The sequence below is a fragment of the Lepidochelys kempii genome, chromosome 2 (genome assembly GCF_965140285.1).
Source record: "Lepidochelys kempii isolate rLepKem1 chromosome 2, rLepKem1.hap1, whole genome shotgun sequence".
NCBI classification, from domain to species: domain Eukaryota; kingdom Metazoa; phylum Chordata; order Testudines; family Cheloniidae; genus Lepidochelys; species Lepidochelys kempii.
In genome coordinates this window covers 181262746-181281258 of record NC_136381.1, presented here as the reverse complement: position 1 = coordinate 181281258, position 18513 = coordinate 181262746, and the positions used below count along the sequence as shown (strand labels likewise).

The following is an 18513-nucleotide window of genomic DNA, read 5'->3' as shown; positions in this document are numbered from 1 at the left end:
CAACTAGACTATGCTCCCAGTTATCTATGAAAATTGTGTGTGAGGCTTAAAAACCATCAGAAACATTGTATTTTATTATTGTATCCAGTTGTGGTTTAACTTTTATGAAAGGGGGTGTTGCGGTTAACTAGCCAGCCATTGCTCATTTTGACAGACTGACTCATTGTAGCTAAAGTTAACAGCACTAATTACAGCTCTCACACCCTCTTGTTATTTTCACCTGCTGCTGCTGAATGCACTGATGAACCCAGAAGCTGAAAGTCTCTTTCCATGGAGGATTCCTCATTGCTAAAACCTCCTCTAAATAACTGAGATTAGTAGGAGGTGATATTATTAGCTGTAAACCCACGTCCCCAAGGATGCTATGCTTAGAATACATTATTGACTGTTCCATATTCAGTGCTCTGTAATATCTAGCTAATGTAGGGTCACCCATTGCAGATCCTCTTAACAGTGCACTATGAATCAAGTCAGATTCAACCTGTAGCATAGTAGGAGATAAGGCAAGGAAGAGCAGGCTGGATGTTTGTGCAGTGTATGCTAAAGAAGGAACAAGTCATGAACACGGGCATTTCTCTAACTCTAAAACTCCCCGGAGTTCATTCTTTCAGCTGAAGAATGTGCTGTCCATCTAGTTGCTCATATCATCACTTTCTATGCAATAGGAGCGCTTTAAAGAGTGAATGTATTATGCTACAAGGATTATTTAGCTGAAGTTGTTCATCCTCCTCTTTCTTGGTCTTTTTGTTGCTCTGGCTATGTCTACACTACAAAATTAGGTCGAATTTATAGAAGTCGGTTTTGTGGAAAGTGTTTTTATACAGTCGATTGTGTGTGTCCCCACACAAATGCTCTAAGTGCGTTTAGTCGGCGGAGTGCGTCCACAGTACCGAGGCAACAGTCAACTTCCGGAGTGTTGCACTGTGGGTAGTCTCCGCTGCCCATTTGAATTCTGGGTAGAAATCCCAATACCTGATGGGGCAAAAACATTGTTGTGGGTGGTTCTGGGTACATATTGTCAGGCACCCCGTTCCCTCCCTCCCTCCGTGAAAGCAAGGGCAGACAATCGTTTCACGGCTTTCTTCCTGGGTTACCCATGTAGATGCCATACCACGGCAAGCATGGAGCCCGCTCAGCTAACCGTCATCATATGTCTCCTGGGTGCTGGCAGACGTGGTACTGCATTGCTACACAGCAGCAGTTCATGGCCTTTTGGCAGCAGACAGTGCAGTATGACTGGTAGCCATCATCGCCGTACTCCAGGGTGCTCTTTTAGCCGACCTTGGTGAGGTCGGTCAGGGGCGCCTGAGCAAACATGGGAGTGACTCAGCCAGGTCATTTCCCTTTTAAGTTTGGTCTCATGCCGGCAGTCCTGCCGGCAGTCCTACTGCACCGTCTTCTAATGAGCAGCCAGGAGACGACGATGGCCAGCAGTCATACTGCACCGTCTGCTGCCAGCAAGATGTATAAAGATAGATGAAGTGGATCAAAACAAGAAATAGACCAGATTTGTTTTGTATTCATTTTCTCCTCCCTTCCTCCCTCCCCCTGTGAAATCAATGGCCTGCTAAACCCAGGGTTTTGAGTTCTATCCTTGAGGGGGCCATTCTGTTTCTCCTTGAGGCAAAGCCACCCCCTTTGTTGATTTTAATTCCCTGTAAGCCAACCCTCTAAGCCATGTTGTCAGTCGCCCCTCCCTCCATCAGACCAACGGCAGACAATCGTTTTGCGCCTTTTTTCAGCGCAAACGCCATAGCACTGGGAACATGGAGCCCACTCAGCTCACCGCGGCAATTATGAGCACTATAAACACCACGCACGTTATCCAGCAGGATATGCAGAACCATAACTTGCAAGAAAAGCGAAACCAGGCGAGGAGGAGGTGACTGCAGCACGGTGACGAGAGTGATGAGAACATGGACATAGACTTCTCACAAAGTACGGGCCCCTGCAATGTGCACATCCTGGTATCAATTGGGCAGGTTCATGGTGTGGAACGCCGATTCTGGGCCCGGGAGACAAGCACAGAGTGGTGGGACCACATAGCGTTGCAGGTCTGGGACGATTCCCAGTGGCTGCGAAACTTTCACATGTGTAAGGGCACTTTTATGGAACTTTGTGACACGCTTTCCCCTGCCCTGAAGCACAAGAATGCCAAGATGAGAGCAGCCCTCACAGTTGAGAAGCAAGTGGCGATAGCCCTGTGGAAGCTTGCAATACCAGACAGCTACCGGTCAGTCGGGAATCAATTTGGAGTGGGTAAATCTACTGTGGGGGCTGCTGTGATGCAAGTAGCCAACGCTATCACTGAGCTGCTGCTATCAAGGGTAGTGACTCTGGGAAATGTGCAGGTCATAGTGGATGGCTTTGCTGCAATGGGATTCCCTAACTGTGGTGGGGCCCTAGACAGAACCCATATCCCTATCTTGGCACCGGAGCACCAAGCCAGTGAGTACATAAACTGAAAGGGGTACTTCTCAATGGTGCTTCAAGCACTGGTGGATCACAAGGAATGTTTCACCAACATCAACGTGGGATGGCCGAGAAAGGTACATGACGCTCGCATCTTCAGGAACTCTGGTCTGTTTCAACAGCTGCAGCAAGGGACTTACTTTCCAGATCAGAAAATAACTGTTGGGGATGTTGAAATGCCTATATATATCCTTGGGGACCCAGCCTACCCCTTAATGCCATGGCTCATGAAGCCGTACACAGGCAGCCTGGACAGTAGGCAGGAGCTGTTCAACTACAGGCTGAGCAAGTGCAGAATGGTGGTAGAATGTGCATTTGGGCATTTAAAAGCACGCTGGCGCAATTTACTGACTCAGTTAGACCTCAGCGAAACCAATATTCCCATTGTTATTACTGCTTGCTGTGTGCTCCACAATATCTGTGAGAGTAAGGGGGAAACATTTATGGTGAGGTGGGAGGTTGAGGCAAATTGCCTGGCTGCTGATTACGTGCAGCCAGACACCAGGGTGGTTAGAAGAGCACAGGAGGGTGTGGTGCGCATCAGAGAAGCTTTGAAAACCAGTTTCAGGAATGGCCAGGCTACGGTGTGAAAGTTCTGTTTGTTTCTCCTTGATGGAAACCCCCCGACCCCAGTTTCACTCTACTTTCCTGTAAGCTAAGCACCCTTCCCTCCGCCCTTTGATCACCGCTTGCAGAGGCAATAAAGTCATTGTTGCTTCACATTCATGCATTCTTTATTTATTCATACACAAATGGGGGATAACTGCCAAGGAAGCCCGGGAAGGGTGGTGGAGGAGGGAAGCTCCAGGTGTGGTGGTGGAGGAAGGAAGGACAAGGCCACACAGCACTTTAAAACTTATTGAATGCCAGCCTTCTGTTGCTTGGGCAATCCTCTGGGGTGGAGTGGCTAGGTGGCCAGAGGCCCACCCACCGCGTTCTTGGGCGTCTGGGTGAGGAGGCTATGGAATTTGGGAAGGAGGGCAGTTGGCTACACACGGGCTGTAGCAAAGGTCTGTGCTCCTGCTGCCTTTCCTGCAGCTCAGCCATATGCTGGAGCATATGAGTTTGATCCTCCAGAAGCCTGAGCATTGACTCCTGCCTTCTTTCAGCAAGCTGACGCCACCTACCATCTTCAGCCCGCCACCTCTCCTCGTGGTCATATTGTGTTTTCCTGCACTCTGAGATTGTCTGTCTCCACGTACTTTGTTGTGCTGTCAGTGTGGGAGGACAGCATGAGGTCAGAGAACATTTCGTCACAAGTGCATTTTTTTCGCCTTCTAATCTTCACTAGCCTCTGGGAAGGAGAAGCATATCCAGCTGGTGGAGGAAAAAAAAGGGAGAGTGGTAGTTAAAAAGACACATTTTACAGAACAATGGGTACACTCTTTCATGGTAAACCTTGCTGTTAACATTACATAGCACATGTGCTTTCATTACAAGGTTGCATTTCGCCTCTTATTGAGGGTCTGCCAATTTGGTGTGAGAGATGACTCACGCAGGGCCAGGCAGCAGAATTCGGCTTGCAGGCAGCCATGGTAAGCCACAGTCTTTTGGCTTCTTTAACCTTCTTAACATGTGGGAATGGTTTCAAACAGCAGCGCCCTCATTTCCCATACAAAGTAGCCATTGGGTTGGCCATTAAAAATGGGTTGGCCATTTAAAAGGAGGGGCTGCAGTTTCCAGGTTCACATGCAGCAGAAACCCAACTAATACCCCCCCACACACACACACACCCAATTCTCTGGGGTGACAGCTTCACCCCTCCCCCCACCGCGTGGCTAACAGAGGGGAAGATTTCTGTTCAGCTACAGGCAAACTGCCCAGGAGAAACAGGCACCTCTGAATGTCTGCTTACTAAAACCACCCAATTTCAACCAGCTGACCATGAATGATATCACTCTCCTGAGGGTAACACAGAGAGATAAAGAACAGACGTTGTTTGAATGCCAGCAAACACCGGGACCATATGCTGCAATGCTTTGTTCTGCAATGATTCCCGACTACGTGCTACTGGCCTGGCGTGGTAAAGTGTCCTACCATGGAGGATAGAATAAGGCTGCTTTCCCCAGAAACCTTTTGCAAAGGCTTTGGGAGTCATCCAGGAGAGCTTTATGGAGATGTCCCTGGAGGATTTCCGCTCCATCCCCAGACACGTTAACAGACTTTTCCAGTAGCTGTACTGGCTGTGAATGCCAGGGAAAATTAATCATTAAACATGCTTGCTTTTAAACCATGTATAATATTTACAAATGTACACTCACCAGAGGTCCCTTCTCCACCTTCAGGGTCCAGGAGCCCGCCTTGGGTGGGTTCGGGGGGTACTGGGTCCAGGTCCAGGGTGATAAACAGATCCTAGCTGTTGGGGAAACTGGTTTCTCCACTTCCTTACTGTGAGCTAGCTACAACCTCCTCCTCCTCATCATCTTCCTCACCCCCAAAACCCACTTCCATGTTGCGTCCCACTCCTTGGATACAGTCAAAGCACAGAGTTGGGGTAGTGGTGGCTGCATCCCCTAGAATGGCATGCAGCTCATCATAGAAGCGGCATGTCTGGGACTCTGAACCGGAGCGGCCATTTGCCTCTCTGGTTGTTTGGTAGGCTTGCCTGAATTCCTTAATTTTCATGTGGAACTGCTGCGGGTCCCTGTTATGGCCTCTGTCCTTCATGCAACTGGAGATTTATTCAAATATTTTGGCATTTGGTCTTTTTGAATGGAGTTCTGCCAGCACGGATTTGTCTCCCCAAACAGGAATCAGATCCCGTACCTCCTGTTCGGTCTATGCTGGAGCTCTTCGGTGATTCTGGGACTGCATGGTCTCCTGTGATGATGAGCTCTGTATGGTGACCTGTGCAGGTGAGCTTGCCACGCTGGCCAAACAGGAAATGAAATTCAAAAGTTCGTGGGCCTTTTCCTGTATACCTTGCCAGTGCATCTGAGTTGAGAGCGCTGTCCAAAGCAGTCACAGCTGAGCACTCTGGGATAGTTCCCGAAGGTCAGTATCATTGAATGGTGTCCACAGTACCCCAAATTTGACCTGGCAAGGCCGATTTCAGCGCTAATCCCCTTGGCGGCGGTGGAGTAAAGAAATAGATTTTAAGAGCCCTTTAAGTCAAAAAAAGGGCTTCATTGTGTGGACGGGTGCAGGGTTAAATTGAGATAATGTTGCTAAATTCAACCTAAACTCGTAGTGTAGACCAGGCCTCTGAGAACTTGTAGCTTAAATAGAACACACCTCTCTCTGTCCCTCCCATGTGCTCTCCATTTAAACCCAATGAAAAGGGATTTGTTTTTTTTTTTTTCCCCTTGTAAAGGCCACTCAGTTAGTGAAATATGATCATCTGTGAACTGCAGTTTATTTTATGACAGTGCAGGTCCTTTGTGCTGGGAGCTGCTAAGAATTAGTGATACACACTGACTAGCTTAGAGAGAACGTGTGAGAGGAAGAAAACCTTTTAAAATGAGGGTTGAAATATAAACAAGTAATAACCTGTGGCATTACTATAATTTAATAATTCTTTTGAGGGACAGTAATTTGTTTCTTAATAATTTCTTCTAATTTATGTTTCTATTGTTTCATAAACTTATAATACATAGCTTTCATATACCACAGCTCAAAGCACTTTACAAAGGAGAGTATTATTTTTATCCCTATTTTAGAGAGAGAGTAATTGAGGCAGAGAGAAGTGAAGTGACTTTGCTTAGGTTACACAGTAGGTCAGTAGCCAGCTCGGGAATAGAATGTGGGTCTCCTGACTCCCAGTCTAGTGCTTTAGGTGCTGCATCATGATGTCTAATAAAAACAGTGGTCCTAATTCTGTATTTGGATATTATTATTAGTAGTAGTAATAGAATTACTGTAGCACTAAGGATCCCTAGTCATGGAGCAGGACCCCATTGTGCTAGGCGCAGTACAAACCCAGAACAACAAGACAATCCATGTCACAAGGAATGCCCCACACAGCTCCCATTGACTTTTAATGAGGGCAAAGTGGATTTCCATGTGTCTTGCCTCGCTGCCTTTGCCTTTCATTGAAATGATGCTGAGCATTTTGGTTCTTTGCCCCAGGGGAGTTCCAATTTTATCCTCTTGGAAAAAGTTCCTTGGAAAATATAACGTCCATGGATCAAATGCCACAGTTCTTACTTGGGCCTGATCCTGTGAGACCTCTCAGACAGTGCTCTAATTAATGTCAATGTGTGTGCTGGGCATGGAAGGCATCCAAGCAATATGTGGCTTGCAGGCCTTGACCAAATTACCCATTGGCTTCAGTGCTTGAGTAAGGGCGGGTATGTTTTGACCCAATAACAGCAGCGGTTCATGATAGCAGATTCGATCCTTAAGCTTACCAGGGAATCTCAGACATGATTATTATTTATGGTGTCATCTGCTATGTGCTAGGGCAGGGGTGGCCAACCTGAATGGGAGAAGGAGCTAGAATTTACCAATGTACATTGCCAAAGAGCCACAGTAATACATCATCAGCCACCCCCCCAATCAGCTCCCCACCCACCACTCCCAGTGTATTCTGCCCCCCAGCAGCCCTCCCGATCAGCTGTTTCATGGCATGCAGGAGGCTCTGTGGGGGAGGGGGAGGACTGAGAGCATAGCAGGCTCAGGGGAGGGGGCGGGAAAGGGTGGAGTGGGGGCTGGGCCTGTGGCAGAGCCATGGGTTGAGCCGTGGGCACCCCCTAGAACACTGGAAAGCTCCAGCCCCGGAGTCGGTACCTATACACGGAGCCGCATATTAACTTCTGAAGAGCCGCACAGGGCTCTGGAGCCACAGGTTGGCCACCCCTGTGCTAGGGGCTTTCCAAATGCTTAGGATGGTCCCAGCTCTGAGGATCTCACAACAAACCATCTTGGCTAGTTCCCTTTGCTACTTAAAATGTAGGGATAAAACATATTTTTGGTTGCCTGCCTGCCTAAAAGGATCTCTTGAAAATGCACTATGCTGTGGTTGAAGTGAGGTTTCCTCTGAAGATAAGTTGCCCCACTGTTATCTACCAATTTTCATCTAAACCTGTTTGGACAATAAAATATTTGCTTTGCTATTGTACTAGTTGACCTGGCAATGTTAGAACTATCTTGGATTAAAAAACCTACCAATCTCAAACAAAATCCTGGAAGAATTAAAAACCAAATGCAGGAAAAATTAAAACCAGAAGGAATAAATAGAAATTCGGTACAAACAACATTGTTCCAACCTTTGGCTTTCTTTCTAACTGAAGTGAAAGCACAGCCAAAAGATCACACTTTGGGGTGGGTGTACACTTAGATCATGCCATAAAAATAAAACAGGAACACATGTTCACTCTGCAGCTCTTGCGGTCACCTTTGTTGGGGCACCTGTATTTGAATACTCCAGAAAGTTACAGATGGCCATTGCATGAGCATGAGCATGAGCCACGGACGAATATAAAGGGAACATAGTACTGGAGCCTGTAGGCACATATATGGGCAACTTAACTAAGCCATACACACATGGTTGTTTGGGGTTTTTTTTGGCTGTTTACAGCTAGTAGATGGATGAATGTTAATGCTTTTTGCAGCATATATTTTGGGGCAAATCTTTGGTGTAAAGGGGTGTAGCTCTATTTACTTTTATAGTGTTCTGCTAATTTACATGAGCAGAGAATTTGACGCAAAGTATGCACTTATTTATATGCTTGTGTCCCTTGTCCTACATTATCCAGAACTTGCCCCTGTGTATGTAATCTATTAATATACAATAGAGCCTTATGGTTATCTAATACATGTTGTTGAACATTTCTTTGAGCTTATCTATATGGAGGAATAATACCAACATAAGGCAGGGGGTAAGGCCCAACTTAACTTGTGATATTGCAGAAATTGCAGATTCCACAATATTAGGCTTTCACCACAGTTTTGACAGTGGGAGCCCTGCCGGGTGCGGGGATGAGAATGGGAGCATCTACTGTCAGCTCCAGGCAGCCGACAGCAGAAAATTGCAGAAAGTAATAATGGACTTTATTACCTCAAATAATAAGGTTCATTATTATTTTTACATAATTTTTCATGGCTTGTCCGCAACTCAGCTGCAACGTTTTGACAATCATCCTGCAATTTGAGTAGGGCTTTAAAAAGGTGTAAATTTAAAGCATTAGAATTATACTGGTATAGCTCCCCCGTAGATGCATTTATTCTGGTATAAGAGTGGCTTTTTCCTGTTTAATTTACGTTTCTTTGGAAGGGGTTTAAGTTAAAATGAAAAAGCCACTTTTAAAGCCAAATAATAGTGTTGACATGGCCAGTTACACCACTATAATGGTGTCTGTTTAGCTACATTAATATAATTACACCAGTATAACTGGAAAAGCTTTGCAAGGTAAACACGGCCTGAGAACTGTTTCTTTCTGAAGCACTTGGAGCTGGGGTGGCAAAGGCTCCTCATTTTGGCTTCAGATCCAGGAATTGATTTTAAGCCTGCCGCAAAACTATGACAGAAAAACAGAACCTGGGGAAACATTGATGCTAGATTCATGTCCAGTGAGAGATCCTGTGCTTTCAAGGACAGAGGCTGCAAAAATTCAAGGAAAGTATTGATCCTATGTATTTGAACAACCAAACTCTGATGTCAATGGCCTGGATGACATGAAACTAGATCTTTGACCTAGATTACAGGAAAAACTTGAGGAAGGTGAAATGTAATATATACTACTCGGATCCTTTGATAGGAAGGAAGCATTAAAATATCTCATCCAGTATTTTTTTATACTGAAAATTGCAAAAAATCTAAAAGTTTAGACACTTTAATTGTCCATGAATCAGACTCAACAGTTCAGCCAACCATCTCTCCAGGGGCATCTCCCTTCTTCTGGTAAGTGTGTACCTCTTATTAACAGCAATGAGAATGGTACACCGCTTAAGGGCTACAATAAGAACTCCTAGAACTCTGCACGGGTATTTTATGCAGGAGGAAAATGCTTATACAGAACAAGGGGAACATCCTGCTCAGCCACATCCTCTGCTGTGATCTTGTTCCCTTTTGCACGCCACACTGAGGGTGAAGGCTAAAGGTTTAGCATAAGGAACTCAATAAGGTATCGCTCCAAGCTTCATAGCTCAGGCTCTTTTTCCGACTGTATTAAGCCTGGAGGATTTTAGAACAGAGGGAGACTTTTGCCAGATCTGGTTATGGAAGCAAAGATTTATTACCTGGTGATTTTGAGCTTCCTGTATTGAAACCTCTGACCCCATTCAGTCTTTTTGGCCATTTCCATGGGTTCAAGAACTTCAATGAAATGTGACAGAATCACTTAATAGGAATAACAATCATGGCCGAAATGTTCTTTCACTTCCATCAGTTTAGAGTTAAATGTGAAGTGATCCAAAGGGAAGACTTCACATTGCAGGATTCTTGGATGTCTGATTAGATTTTTTTTTAAAGTGAACTGGGTGCTCATGGGAGGAGGAGACAGGCTGGCAGCCCTGGAATGTAAGGGTGCAAGAGAAGGCATATGAAGGATGTCCTGGAAAACTAGGGGTGTTAATGAAAGCTACATAGAAAATGTATGCTTTCTAATTTTGGAAGCCAGCATATGCCCACTTTTAACAGCTGTGAACAGTAATAGGCTAGTGGGAAAATAATAGATTTCAGTCTCCCAGTTACTGTACACCAGACCTATAAATGGCAAGGCCATGAAACATAGTGGCCCCCACAAAATTAGATGCAATTCTCTGGCTGGCTGTGACCTACCAGAGCTGCAGTGTACAGGTAGTGAACAGAATACTTGCTGCAACCAAAATTACCTGTAAACCACTCTTGAAAATGGAAGTTTTTTGGTTATTCACCAAACAGGTACAGAACCAGTGTTGCCAACTCTGACAATTTTACTGAGCGTTCTTTCTTAAAGCCCTAGCTTCTGGAATCAAGAAATTGCATTTGAATCTCAGATTCACATTTGTAAGTAAGTTTCTAGCCCTCACATCTGTGGTGAAAAAATATAAAATGTGACCGGAGTATGCCCTAAAGGCCCAGAAATTAGTAGGCAAATAAAAAGAACCCAATGTTTATTATTTTATAGAGATGTGTTTATTTTATTATTATAAAATCTCAAGATTTGATGGGCTTAACTCATGATTTTTTAATGCTTGTGGTTGGCGATACTGCAGTGCAGATGATGGCAGTGCAAGTTTCCCTACTTTGCCCAGTCAAAGTGTTTTAATCCTGACCTGGAGGGATCACTGCTAAATATTAGATTGATGGTGGGTTTTGAGGTGTGGCTGCCTGTCCAGTAGGAACTAAACTGAAACCTATAACACATTTCAGGTATCTGACTTAGCTACTGTGACAGGGTCGGGCCAGATGGCTACAGGAGAGTGATAAAAGGCAGATATACTAGTCCCAGGTTAAATAGGTCCCTTTTCCCTGGGTAAGGTAACAGGGAAGGTTCCAGAACAATCAGGAACTTTCTGGAAACAATTAAGGCAGACAGGCTGATTAGAACACCTGCAGCCAATCAAGAAGCTGCTAGAATCAATTAAGGCAGGCTAATCAGGGCACCTGGGTTTAAAAAGGAGCTCACTTCAGTTTGTGGTGTGTGTGAGGAGCTGGGAGCAAGAAGCGCAAGAAGCGCAAGAATCTGAAAGTGAGAAGGCATACTACTGGAAGACTGAGTAGTACAAGCATTATCAGACATCAGGAGAGAGGTCCTGTGGTGAGAATAAAGAAGGTGTTGGGAGGAGGCCATGGGGAAGTAGCCCAGGGAGTTGTAGCTGTCACGCAGCTGTTACAGGAGCCACTGTAGACTGCTGCAATCCACAGGGCCCTGGGCTGGAACCCAGAGTAGAGGGCGGGCCTGGGTTCCCCCCATCCCTCCAACTCCCTACTTGATACTGGAGGAGTTGAACTGGACTGTGGGTTCCACCAGAGGGGAAGGTGTCTGGCCTGTTCCCCGATCCACTAGGTGGATCAGCAGAGACTGCGGGGATTGTTCTTCTTCCTTTCCCCATGCTGGCCAGTGATGAGGCTAACGAGTGAACGGAAGATTTGAGCCACAAAAATGGCCAACTGAGGGCTGCCGTGAACCTCTGAGGCGAGAAAATCCGCCAATAAGTGCAGGACCCACCAAGGCAGAGGAGGAACTTTGTCACACTACATATGTCTCCTGAGCTATCCAGTCCCCCAGTTCTTGATTCATATTAGTGTAGCTGAGTGCATCAGGAGTTCTATTACCAATTTACCCTAATGGGGATTTTATATGACTGTACATATTTACTCAAGGTTGAAATTTGCTATATACAAGGTCTTCATCTTAGAATGATTTTTGGAGTGACTTTTTGAGGGGGAGGGAGGGTAGGGGCTGGGGAGTTATTTCCTTTTTACTCCTGTTTCTTTCACTGTTTAGGCTTTATTTTAATTATTAATATTCTGATCTCACTTATACCATATCAATGGCTTGGTTCAAAACCCACTGATGTCAGTGGAAAGTCTCCCACTGAATTCAGTGGGCTTCTGGATCAGGCCCTAAATCAGGATGTGTCAATGGAGTTACAGCAATGTAAAGCTGGTGCAAAAGGTTAGAGCTGCATTTTGTAACCATCCATTAAATGATTTTTAAAGTGTTAAAACCAATAATCTATGTTTAACCAGCACTAGCATGGTGGAAAACCCTGGCAAAAGCCAGTAAATAAACACTCAAAGTTAATCCTGATGATATTATCTTGTACCTTTGTACTCTTCTTCCTTCTTTCTAACAAAGTGAGCTAAGGACTGTGTCACCCAGAAATCTGAACTTCCTGCTTGTTCACCATGTGTATCCCAGCTTATTTGATGTGAAGGTTTTTGGTGCTTGGTATATTCAATGGAGCTGCGTGCATAGCATAACACATTTCATGTCTTCGTATAGCAAGGACTATTTGCTGAGCCTTGGGTCATCCACACCTTCTTTGCCATTAAAACCGCATTATTTGTATAAAACCATGGGATAGCCCAAACACTGAGGGCCTTATCCAGTATTTCACTCAGTCCTTATTGATTGATTTTGATTGTAATACTGGGGAAGCACCTGGAGGCTCCACTTTAGTAGGTATTGGACAAACACATGGTAAGAGACAGGCCTTGCGTCAAAGACCTTGCAGGCTCCCTGGAAGTTTTGCATCCATAAGAGCTTCAGAATTTTGCCAACCAGCTGAGATTGGTGTGGCTTTGAACTCATCTAGAGAGTTTCACTAACCTTTCACAAAGCAAAGTCCATAGTGGAAACTCAGGCAATCATAGGACTGCCTCAGATGCATAATTTTAATGGCACCTTTCTGTTCACTTTTCCTCCCAAATGGCCTAGTAGCATTGTTTGTATTCCTGTTGTTCTGCCATTATCACTATGTAATCCCTATAGTACGCTATAGTACCATTCTCCTATGTAATTCCGACGACATTGTGTTGCCTCATTACTGCCAATACCATCCAGTCTTTCAAAAGACACTCACTTTCCTTGCCCTGCAGCTTGACTGAGGAAGCTGAAATATTAACTGAGGAATAATCGTATTCAAAAAGCTAGTGTGCCTTTAAATATTACAGAGCACAATAGCACATTTTTAAAAACAAAATTAAAAGGTAACTGTCACTGTTCTCATCTGGGAAAAGGATGACTCCAGAGGAAATAAATGGGTGGTGGAAAAAAAGGATATTTAGGGCATTTGCTGCTAAGAGGAGATTTGTAATGGAAAATTTTTGAACTTGGCTAATGAGAGTGTTATAGTTTTCTGTCATGCATACAGGTACAGCCATATTTCAAAATTCTATACCATGTAGGCCTCAATTTAAGTTTCACTCTAATTTCATTTGTCAGCCATAGAAGGCTTTAATGAAACACAATGCCGAGGAAAAGATCCTTTGCCCCAAAGCAGACTGAAGAAAAAGTGACCTAAATTTTTTCACAGCCTCAGTTTCTAAAAATATAAATGACTAATAGAGATAATAAAATATTAACAAAATCAATAACCGACGTTTATAGATCATGCTGAATTACCTCAGAAGAAATACTTAAATGGGGATTAATGGAAAACTTTAAATAGAGTGGATGGCTTTATTCTCCTGAACTTCAGACCCCCCAGAAGAATGGGCTCAGAGAATTGTTAGTCCTTCACCCTTTGGCTTCTAGTTCAAAGTCAGGCCAAGTCAGTAGTGCCCAAAAGCATGTACAGTCTGACAGTTTTTTAAGCATTTTCTATTAAATGAATTGCTTACCTCAGTCTAGCTCTTCGCAGATAGGCGTGCAAGCCACAAAAACTGCCATCCAAACTGGCACTCAGGTTGGCAGTCTGATCCGAAAGACCAAAGACTGAATGGACATTAGAGGTAGACTCTCCTGGGCAGAGTTGAAGCACATTGGCAGGAAGGGGTCTCTTAGGAAGATTGTGCTGCTGATGAGAAGGCTCTGGTTGTTCTGTGGGTAGATGGTCAGTCTCCTTCATCAATTCATCAATCTCCTCCTGGCACTCGCCAAGACAGCCCTCCATCTGTCCAGGAGGAGGAAGCTGGATGGGGTAGGAGTCTCTGCAAAAGTGTACCTCATTCTGGAGCCTTGTGCATGCACACATCCAGGCAGACATCCCCTTTTTGGAGAAGTGGGCATTGTCTGGGGCTCTCTGCTCGTACCCCCTTCTGGTTCCCTCCTTTTGGCCCTACGACCTGTACTACCACCTCTATTCATTTTTTCTCCCCTTTCCCCCCCATGCTCAGTTGGTGTCTGGGTTCTGTGGCCTGTCCCTTACCTGAGGGGTTGGGCCTTCTATGACTTGGTAGACTCTGCCCACCAATCCTAGTAATCAAATAGACTGACATGCTTCACGCTGTCCATTTGTGGCCCCTTCTTTCTCATTCTGATGGGGAGGCTGTAGTCATTTGGAGGTGGGGCCCCACCCCCAATACAGGTCAAATAGATGGGCTTGTTTCACTTCCCCTACATAAGTGTTTTAAAATTTAATTTTACGCTAAGTAGAGTCTCCATATCATTCTACCGTCCTACTATACACAGCAGTGATTCCTGATTGAGTATGGAAAAAATTTCCTCCACGTTGTATTTCTTAGGTCTGGTGACATTCATGGCCTTCAGGTGGAATAGAGACTCGAATACAAGATATGGCACTCATGGGCTGGCTGAAATCCTGGATGTGGCAGACCAGACTCGAAGGAAGGTATGCCAGCGTTTCATTATCTGAAGTGAGTTATTACAGGGTGGGGAGTGAACTTCTTCCTGCCCAGGAACACAGAATATCATTTGTAGTAGTGGGGCTATGCATGAGATTGTCCTTAAGCCACTGTATCATTATGAGCTAGATTGTGACTTGGACCACATGCCAATGTAAGAGAATCTGAAGTCCCCTTATGCCCTGGTGCGGGCCACCTGCACTTTGGGTCTAGATTCATAGAAGTAAGCAGGTGCTGCATTCCCATGTACTCCCTGCAGAAAAAACCCGGGCAGAAAATGGAGGGAGCCCAGCCCCTCTTCTCTTCCGCCGCCCACCACACACACTGGTTCAGTGACTCTGGCCAACCACCACTGTGGGAGGTGTTGCATCTTGCCATTGGTGTAGGAGAGCAGCAAATTGCTACTCCAAGAGCAAGAAGGAACTGGGGCAATTATGACTTGGACACATCTGATTCACAATGCCTCCCGTGGCTATTCTTGGGGGAGTGCATCTTATACATCTCAGTCCTTGGTAATGGCTGTGCCAAAAGTCATAGCCCTGTGATTTCAGAATTTAAATAAATCAGCATTTAAGGGAAGAGACTTATTAGTGAAATATTAATACAGAAAGCCAGCAATACCTACTGCCTATAATACTCACAACAACCTCATTATCAAACAATTAGGAGCCAGCCTGCAATCAGTAGCAAGGGAAAATTACTCAACTCCAAGAGGAAAAACCCTTAAATCTACCCAGAATCAAAGCAAACTGTTAAAATTAAGGTTTCAGAGTAGCAGCCGTGTTAGTCTGTATTCACAAAAAGAAAAGGAGTACTTGTGGCACCTTAGAGACTAACAAAATTATTTGAGCATAAGCTTTCGTGAGCTACAGCTCACTTCATCGGATGTAGCTCACGAAAGCTTATGCTCAAATAAAATTTTTAGTCTCTAAGGTGCCACAAGTCCTCCTTTTCTTTTTGTTAAAATTAATGATCCCGTTGGTACAGAGTAGAACAGAAGGCAGGACAGCATGCCTGCTTAGACAAAGGGCAACATTCAGAAAGAAATAAGGATATGCCCATACACGCACAACACCCACCCATTTATTTTCAGCGGTGTGCCGTGTACGTTGGGGAAAATTAAATACCACAGCAGATTAACTAAAATACTTCCACATTGCAGGGGCAGATCTACTGTAATTTGTATATTAAGTTCTGTAACACAGGTTCCCTTATCAATACCAAGCATTAGAATATCAGGGTTGGAAGGGACCTCAGGAGGTCATCTAGTCCAACCCCCTGCTCAAAGCAGGACCAATCCCCAATTTTTGCCCCAGATCCCAAATGGCCCCCTCAAAGATTGAACTCACAACCCTGGGTTTAGCAGGCCAATGCTCAAACCACTGAGCTGTCCCTCCCACATAAGCCTTAGCTGAGGATGGCAAACACAGTTCCATTATCCAGCTCCTGGATGTCCTGAATGATTTATGCCGTTTAATACCACTGCCACTAGAATTAAGTAAATGAAGGAACGTTGGGCAACTATAATTCTTACGGTGTCTGTGCAACTGTTGGCTCCGAGGATTGGTTTTAAATCACTGTATATCCAAAAATGAACCTACCCATCTTAAAGAATTTTTGTATTTGGAGCACATTTCAGAGGCTAGTCAAGTAAGCTGCATAGAACTTGAAGAATAGCAGTATATTATACAATTGAGGATTGCACCATATAATAATTTAATTTAACAAGAAGCATCCCTTTATTTCAAAGTGTGCATCAAGATGAAAGACATTCACAAAACCCATTATCTTCTACTGTTTCAAAATGAGGCTAGAAATAGAGATGGAGATGTCTTGAGAAGTGTCAAGAATCAAAGGAATTTTCCTCCACTGACAAGTTAGAATGGAACTTAAGCCAGAGAAAGAAATTTTCAGAACTGAATTTCCAGTTTCCCTAAGCTGTTATACTTTGGCTCAGGGAGTGTTTGATTCCCAGCAAGACCAGAAAATATTATTAGCTGTAGCACTAATGACAATTATCAGAGAAGGGATGAATACCAACATCATCATATGGCATTGAAAAGAAACTCATGCATGTTCTGGGAACACAAGTCCCATTGGGGTATGAAGTAGGAACCCGGTTCAAATCTAAACTATGCAGGGGGCATATTCTCTGATATCAAATGGGGGTGGATGAGGAGTAAGTGGTGCAATAAGTTAGCACGCTAGCCTGTCACTACCAGAGGCCTGTGTTCCAATCTCTGCTTAGGGCATGAATAAAGAGCTGGACAATATCATCTTATTGTCCCATTGTGTATATCACAGTACATACAAGCGACCATTTCTGTGGGTTTAAACTGGAAATAGTAGTAGAGGTCAGAACTAAGGTGTATTCAGTGGTCCAAGCTTATCCCTGAACTTTATTGGAATTATACTAGGAAGAGCTTTCAATAATGTGCTTTGATCATTTTCATGCATTCCTTTTCTTTTTAATACTCTAATACAGTGTTTCCCAAACTGGGGATGCTGCTTGTTCAGGGAACGCCCCTGATGGGCTGGGCCGGTTTGTTTACCTGCTGCGTCCGCAGGTTCGGCCGATCGTGGCTCCCACTGGCCTGGAGCGGCGAACCACTGCCAATGGGAGCTGCGGGAAGCGGCGGCTGGTATGTCCCTCGACCCATGCTGCTTCCTGCAGCCCCCATTGGCCTGCAGCAGCGAACCGTGGCCAGTGGGAGCCGCCATCGGCCGAACCTGCAGACGCGGCAGGTAAACAAACAGGCCTGGCCTGCCAAGGCCTTTCCCTGAACAAGTGACATCCCAAGTTTGGGAAACACTGCTCTAATATGTTTTACAATTTATTTTGACATTCAACAGTGGTGTGTTTCTACAGTAGGAGCAGAATCATGTGTATACAACATATATCTAATTCAAGCCAGCAGTGTACTATCCTATATTGTACCTTCTATGAACCTGAAAAGATGGAGATTTTTTTTTTTCAAATAGACTGAATTTTCCTAGTGCTGTAACTCTCACAGTAGCCCACAGAGGTACGTAAACAAGTGGTGTTAGTCCCATTTTGCAGCTAGCGAAACGAAGGCAGGGAGGTGAAATCAGAGTTTAAGGCCAGAAGGGACCACTAATCACAGACCTCTTGTATATCACATGCCACCAACACCACCCAGCACACTGAACCCAATAACCAAAATTAGACCAAAGTATTACAGCCCCCAGGAGCCTAAGATATTATGTGCCACAGGCAAAGAACAGGAGAGACCAAGATGCACCAATGCTCAAGCCTCCCACAATGGCATGGAAATGATTAAGTGAGAGATACCCAGATGATCTTGGCAAGTGACCCGTACCCACACACTGCAGTAATTTGGCCAAAGCTGCAGAGAAAATCCATGCTAGAGATGGACTAAGAACCCATGAGTGCCTTAAGATTCTGTGGTAGGGGGAGCATCCAAACCCAGAATGGAGCAAAAAGGTTGCTCCAAAGACATATGCCAAGGTCAGTCAGCCCCTCGGGGCTGTGTAGAAAAGGGTGTACTGGCAGGAAAATTAGTTGAGGTAGGAATGTGCAAAAAGCATCAGTCTGAATCTGGGAAGCTTTCCTGAACCTAGGCTGAGGCTTCAGGATAGCAATAGGCCCTGAAGCTGCTCTGAGTTCAGGGTTCTGAATGAAACTATTGCACAGCCTTGGTCAGGACTTTGATTTTTACTTCTAATCCCAAAGCTCAAGTCTGTCCCTTTTGCCATTTTCTTCCTCTCACTGAGGAGTTATTCAGATATAGGATGTCAAGGACTCTTCTCGAATGCTCACTGGCCACTGCCAGATTTGCTAACTACAAACATAAGGGAAGAAAATTAGATTTTTTTTCCCCCTT

General features: G+C 44.8%; 1 protein-coding gene across 1 annotated transcript in view; it reads right to left on the bottom strand.

The window, feature by feature from the left end:
- Window positions 1–3209: 3209 nt before the first annotated feature.
- LOC144930224 (uncharacterized) overlaps window positions 3210–18513 on the bottom strand; it is a 45607-nt gene continuing 30303 nt past the window's right edge. The window contains exon 4 of the mRNA XM_078851701.1: window positions 3210–3789. Within this exon, the coding sequence (XP_078707827.1) occupies window positions 3629–3789 (161 nt within the window). The 3' untranslated portion in view covers window positions 3210–3628. The remainder of the gene's footprint in view (window positions 3790–18513) is intronic.